This window comes from Neophocaena asiaeorientalis, unplaced genomic scaffold, assembly GCF_003031525.2.
Source record: "Neophocaena asiaeorientalis asiaeorientalis breed wild unplaced genomic scaffold, Neophocaena_asiaeorientalis_V1.1 scaffold356, whole genome shotgun sequence".
Lineage (NCBI taxonomy): Eukaryota > Metazoa > Chordata > Mammalia > Artiodactyla > Phocoenidae > Neophocaena > Neophocaena asiaeorientalis.
In genome coordinates, this window is record NW_020172269.1 from 901406 (window position 1) to 908031 (window position 6626).

The 6626-nt window shown below is 66.6% G+C and overlaps 1 protein-coding gene across 1 annotated transcript in view; it reads right to left on the bottom strand.

Moving 5' to 3' along the window:
* PWWP2B (PWWP domain containing 2B) overlaps positions 1-6362 on the bottom strand; it is a 14266-nt gene extending 7904 nt beyond the window's left edge. Inside the window, 2 exon segments of the mRNA XM_024762328.1 lie at positions 5038-5905; positions 5907-6362. Of these exon segments, the coding sequence (XP_024618096.1) occupies positions 5054-5905; positions 5907-6176 (1122 nt within the window). The 5' untranslated portion in view covers positions 6177-6362 and the 3' untranslated portion in view covers positions 5038-5053.
* Positions 6363-6626: the final 264 nt, after the last annotated feature.

A 6626-nucleotide genomic window follows, 5' to 3' on the forward strand; every position in this document is an offset into this window, starting at 1 on the left:
CGGATGTCTCTGTTTCCCGGGAGAGTCACCTTGTGAAGCCGAAAGCGGCCCTGGTGCCGCCGTCGGCCCGTGCGCGCGGCCTCCGTGCACGGCCTCCCCGCACGCGCTGTGCGCGGACCCATACGGGCCTGCTGAGTGGGGAGAGGACGCGGCAGGCGAGTGGGGCCCCAACCATGGAACCCGGGCCGTCACCTTCCATGGGACAGGTGCGGCCCGTGTGATGGAATGAGGGCTTTGGGATGAGCAGATCAGGCTGGACTAAGCAGGTGGCCCATAAACGCCTCCCAGGGTCCTCGTGGAGGACGGCAGGGAGGACGCATCACAGCAGAGAGGCCCCCGTCACCGTGCAGGCAGAGGCTGCACGATGCGGCCCCAGGCCCGGGAGCGCCCGAGCCCCCAGGAGTTGGAAGAGGGAGGAAGGACCCTCCCCTGGAGCCTCGGAGGGAGCACCGCCCTGCCGGCACCTTGACTTCGGGCTTCTGGCCTCCAGAACCATAGGAAGAGATTTCTGTTGTTTCCAAATGCCCAGCGTGAGATCCTTTGTACCAGCGCCACAGGAAGTTTCATAGGGGACGAGGCTCACCCCAAGGGTGCCCTCCACTCAGAGAAACCAAAAAACCCAGCGCTCAGAGCTGCCTGCGGAGTGAGCCCCGGAAGTTCCCTGCTGGCCAGCAGCCCGGCCACTCGGGCAGGAAGGGAAGGGGCCAGGGCCCCTGCGGTTCCACGGGAGGTTGGGCCCCAGCCCTGGACCCTCCCAGCTCACACAGGGCCTGTGAATCTCCCACTGGGCTGAGAGGCTGGGACATTGGGTGGCATTCTGAGCTGTCACGGCTCCCAGGACATCGAGGCACCCGTCACCGCACCTCCCAGGCCCTTGGGGTGCGCTCCCAGTGACCGTGCACCAGGTAACGGACGGCTCCATCACCGCCTGCCCTCACCTGGGTGGTGCCTGCGGGCTGGGCGAGGCCCCAGCCCATCCGTGCTCACCCACGGCCTCGTCCTCACCCATGTCATCTCACGAATCCATCACTCGGCCCCAAGGCTCCTCTGAGGCTGGACCCCGAGACTCCTCCCAGCCGAGACCCAGGCGTTCACATGCCGGCAACCGGAGTACCCCCTCCACGGCCGGCGAGGGGCATGGCGGTCCCCGAGTTCTGGGAGTGCCAGCAGCCCAGCCCGTCCCCCGGACCTCTGCTCCCTGCTCCCCGTGGCCCTCTGACACCCCGTCCTTGTTTGAGCCTCTGTCCTCTGGCACATCCTTCCAGCCTCCGGGCCCCCATCACACTGCTGTCCCAGAGCACAGGACCATCCACCCTCTGCTTGAAGTTCTCCCATGGCACCCCTACTCTGAGGATAAGGCCACAGCTGGGGCCTCAGGCCACCAGGCCCACATTGGGCCTCTCCCCACCCCTAAGGACATGCCCACCTTCCTTCTGCCACGGGCCCCAGCACATGCTGCTCCTTTTGCGTCCTCAGATGCTCATCCCCACCCTATTAGCTCATGATTAGCCCACTGTTCTAATCTCAGCTATATGTCACCTCCTCCAGGAAGCCTTCCCAGATCCCCAGTCCAAATCAGCTTCCTCACCAGACGCTCTGCTGGGAGGTCCTTGTCCCCTCTCAGCACATTCCTGTGGGTTATGCACGAATCTGGGGACTCTGAGTCACAGCCCTCTCCCCGGCCCCCCAGACAAAGGCCTCAGTGACTGCACACTTCTGTCCCCCATCCAGCAGAGCATTCAGTCCTTGGTAGGCCGACCCCTTGAGAGAGGAAGAGGCCTGGGGTCACACCACCCCCGGGAGGAGTCGCTGTCACCTGTCAGGTTGGGGGGCCAGCCCCGCACTCAGGGCATCCCTGTCCCACCTGCAGGACACTCGCCGCCCATCCAGTCAGGAGCACGACCCCAGCCCCACCCCAGGGGGACATGGGAGGACTCCCGGGAAAGCAGAGCTGGAAAGCCGGCTGCAGACAAGTCCCCTCACTCCCCCCTACCCGGGAGACAGATGGGGAAACGGGGGCTCAGAGTCGCCAGCCTGCTGGGGCCAGGGCAGGGCCCGGAGCCCTTGGGAGATGTGCCCCAATGGGGCACACAAGCACCCTGGGGGCGGTGCCTGCTCAGAGCCCCTGTGCCCAGCCAGGCCCCACTGGCCTCTCCCCAGCGCCCTGGCCGCCAGGCCCCAGGCCGGCTCCGCAACTCTCACAACGTCCGCATGGGCACCTACCTCTCAGCTGAGCCTCCAGCAGCCCTGCAAAGGGGGCAGAGTCTCTCGGGGAAGAGGTGCTGGGCACACGCCCCTGGAAGGGGCCCAGCCCCACATCTGCTAAGACTCTCCTGACACACCTGCGGGCAGCACGGACAGCCCAAATCCCAAGGAGCCCCTGGCACCGCCTCAGCCGTCCTCAGGTGGCTGCAGGGTCAGCTGGGCCAGGCCGGGGTGGCCGGTGGGTGGGGCCGGGAGAACACCTTCCCCAGCAGGCCTCCCGGCCGAGCTCCAGGGCCCTGTGCCAGCCTCCCAGTCCTCCCGTGGGGGGCCCGGGGGGCCCACGCCCGCCGGGAGGTCCCTCCTCCTGCCAGGACGCGCCGGGGTGCTGGTGACCCTGGCCCCTACGTCAGCACCACCACGGGGCACTGCCACCAGCAAGCATCTCACCCAAGCTCTGCCAGGACCCTCCTCCTGCACCAGCCCCGCAGCCCTCAGCTTGTCTGGGGAAGCCCACCTTCCCCGGTGAGGGCAGTCCCCTGCGTCCCCTTCAAGGAGCAGCCTGGATGGCTGCTCCCCAGACACTTGACACCTGAAAGCAAACTTGTCCACCAGGAGACCGCGGACCCCACCTGAGCACGAGGCCCAGGCTTGCTGACGCCAGCAGATCAGCCACCTGGCTGGCACAAACCTCAGCTCAGTCTTTAAGACTCAAGAAACAAAACCCAAAAGCCCATGAGCCAAAACCACTTGGTGCTTTGGCGCCGAGAGGATCCAGGCCGCCCTGCCATGCTCCCAAAGCTCCACACCCCGCGGGGGCGGGGGGCACAGGCCCCCGCAGCAGGCAAACCCGTCCGGCGAGATTCCTCCTCTGCTTCCTGATACACAGAGCCCTGATCCCACGGGGCTGTCTCTGCCCACAGCAGGGGCACGTGGGCAAGCTGCCTGACACCAGGCCAAAGACGGGCTGGGCCCTGTGAGCAGAGGGGCGGGGCCAGGAGCGGAAGGGCACAGAGAGAGGCAGGGCCCCCCCCATCCCCGGTGGTCCGCAGGCCAGCGGGACGTGGCCGCAGCCAGGGCTGTCCCTAAGCCTGGCCACAGCAGGGAGATGCCCTAGGAAGCCCGATGCCAGGGCATCTGGACTTTCTCTGGACCGCTGCCCCTCAGGTGAGCTGGCCGCTCTCACCTGAGACCCTAGCTGCCTGGATGGCCCCAGGTCGGTGCCACGCCCACGCCCCAACACGAAGGCCAGAACTGATGGGGGATGTGCCTGGTTCCCAACAGGAGAAGTTCGTGCCCGGAATCCGGGGAGCCATGCAGGAGGTGACGTGGGAAGCAGGTGGGGGAGGGGTGGGGACAAGGCCTCAGGAGCCCCGGCAGGGACCCCGGCCCAGACGTGCCCCTCATCACTGCTTCTTCAGTCCCAGGACCCCGCTGGACCCGGCACAGCAGGGAGCAGGCACCAGCACTCCACAAAGCCCCTCTCCAGCCACGTGAGCTGGACTCGCCCAGCCCTGAAAACTCACGTCACCCGGGAAACTGGCACAGACAGGTGGGTGAGCAGGGCAGCCAGGCCACACAAGGTCACCCCAGGGTCCGGAGGTGAAGGCAGAGGCCCAGCTCGTCCTCCGGGCCAGCCCCGTGCCATGCCGTCTGCTTCTGTGGCCGTGAGCACAAGACCACTGGGCCAGGAAGAGCACTGACCCCACAGGCTGCCCCTCACAGGGGACCCTGTCATGTCCCCTCTGGTCCACCCAGGCGGCCTGGAGCCTCGGGGGACCATGGCCTGCCCGGGACCAACCAGGGGAGGACAGAGGGGGCAGTCAGACCTGGGAAGAGTGGCCACCAGCGCCAGTGACCCGCGGGACACGCCCCGCTGCCCAGGCCAGAGCTGGTGGCAGCCATCAGATGAGAGCACACCCACGTCTCCCTGCACCTCGGGGCCCGGGGAAGCTCACGGCAGACGCCCTCAGCCCCTCGGCCGTTTCCGGACACCCGCCAGACATGCCACACGGTGACGCCCCACCCCACCTGGTGACACGGCAACTGCACAAGGTCATGTTTCCAACCCCAGGGGGTGACACCCCCAACCCCACAGAGGCTCCGTAAGGCCTGTGGCTGGAGATCCTACAAAGGTCTCCTGGGGGCAGAGACGGAGGGCGAGGCACTGGCCCAGGGACAGATCCCAGAGCACCGGCCCCGCCACCGGGAGCCTGGAGCCCCCGGGCACCAATGTCCAGGACCCACGTGCCGGCTGACGGAGGGGAGCCCCCACTGGCAGCAGCAGAGGAGCGCTGGGCCGTACGCGCTACCTCTGAGGGCAGGCAGCTCGGTGACTTTCCTCCTTAGGGCAAAGTCAGACCCCTGGACGCACCTGCGAGCAGGAGGTTGGGGAGGGGAGGGAGGGAGGCCCTGGCTGCAGCCTGGGAAGAGTGAGTAACAGAGGAAGCCCCTCCCTGCGCTCACCACCACCCCCTCAGTCAAAGCCACCACCTTTAAAACCCTCTCCTTTCTCCAAAGGTAAACGAAAAGAGCAAGGAGGCCTTTTACGGTCCTTTGCAAAATGGCCGCAAAACACAAACTAGCTCTGTTCTCTGAACAGGTGGCTGACGACTCGCCTGCTTTTAAATCACCTCTTCTGTGAATCGAAAAGCTGGACAATGTTGCCAGCAAGCGGGGTGACTGTCCAGACGGCCCCCTTTGGAGCAGCGAGCCAGATGGCCAGGGGCGTCCGCGTCCCCCTGGCTCACCAAGGCCCAGGGCGGAGGGACAGCCCAGATGCAGACACGGGCTCGGGACGGCCGGCGAGAGGCCGCCCTCCACGCACACACTCACCTGGTCGGAACCCGAGTTACGTTTCAAACTGGGTTAAGAGCTCCCTTATTTCCGGGGCCATGTGTTGGGCAGCATTGGCAGCCTCTGTTATAGCTTTCCGATACATCCCCTTCTTCTTACGGTTAAATCTCAGTTTGAAAAATTCAGAGAAAGGGGAGAGTTTTGAAATAGACAAGAACGATGTAGTTGGAGAACCAAACCATGAGACTTTCGCTTCTTGCCAGGAGGGCTCGCCGTCCTCCTTCTGGCTAAGACTGATGTCCAGGACACGTGCTGGCCACCAGGGAAAACCATGAACCTTACCCCACACGATGTCCCCTACGGCCACGGTCCTTCCATCCTCGGTAACGCACTTGGAGACGCTCTGCGTGTGCAGCCTGACCGTCAGGGGTGGGACCGTCGGCCGCGCGTCCTTGGACGAGGCCGGCACAGATGCACCGTCGCCAGACGAGAGGTCACACATGTCTGGTGACGTCACTTCCGAGCTGGACGATTTGGACTCGTCCAGGCTGTCGCTGCTCCACACCGACACGCTGGCACAGCCAGTTCTCCGGGGGCAGGCGGCGAGAAAAGCCAGGTCGTCACGCCCGTGTTCACCTCGGGGACACCCCTTGCAGTCGTCGTCCTCGCCGGAACTTCCAGAAGACGAGTCCGCCAGCCCAGAGCGGGCAGAGCCGTCAGCCAGGGGCGCGGGTGAGCCGGCCCGGGGGCCGCGGCCACAGCCCTTGAGCTCCTCCACCAGCTCTGCCTTGTAGACGGGCTCCTGCTCGCCAGCCCCGGGGCGGTGGGGCTTCAGGCGGATCTTGGGGGGCGGCGGGGCAGCGCTGGGGGGCAGGGGCCGCGTCAGCTTCAGCTTGGGGATAAAGGGGCCTCAGGCGGATGGGACTCAGGGCCAGGTGGCCAGGGTCGCGGTTGCGGGACAGGCGCCTCCGTGTCCTCTTGATGCCCCGGGGGGGCGGCTGCGGCACCCACTGCCGGTACGTGTTCCTCAGCCAGAGCGGGGGAGGGAAGGGGGCGCCTTCAAAATAGGGCGGGAACGGGGGCAGGCTTCCGGCGGGCAGCGGGGGCGGCTTGGGGCTGGCGGTCCCAGGGGCCTGGTCCCCACTGGGAGGTGGCGGGGGGCCTGTCCCCAGCTGCATCGCCTCTGTGTCGCCCTCCGTGGGGGCCGGCCCGTGGCAGCCGTTGACAGGCGGGTCCTGGGCCTGGGGCGGTGGAGCTGACGGGGGCAGGCCGAAGAGGCCGGACCTGGTGGTGGGGAGACAGAAAGGGGCGGTCAGGACAGAGAGGACGCCGCCGTGAGCAGACCCCACTCCGGAGGGCCCGGCAGGATCTCCGGGCTTTAACAGAGGCAAGCATGCCCAGCACATGCCCCGGGGGCATCCCAGCTGCCCGCTGTGCTCTGCAGTCACGCGACCCGCCCGCATGGAGACCGATGGCCCGACAAGCACCGAGCACCCACACCACACTTCGTGGCAACAAGGCGAACGCGGGCTCGAAGCTGGAGGCCTCCCGGGACCCGGTGCAGGCCTGGGGCCCAGGAAGCCTGGGGACGGGGTCTGGCTCCTGGGACGGGCCCGACCTGGCCTGCG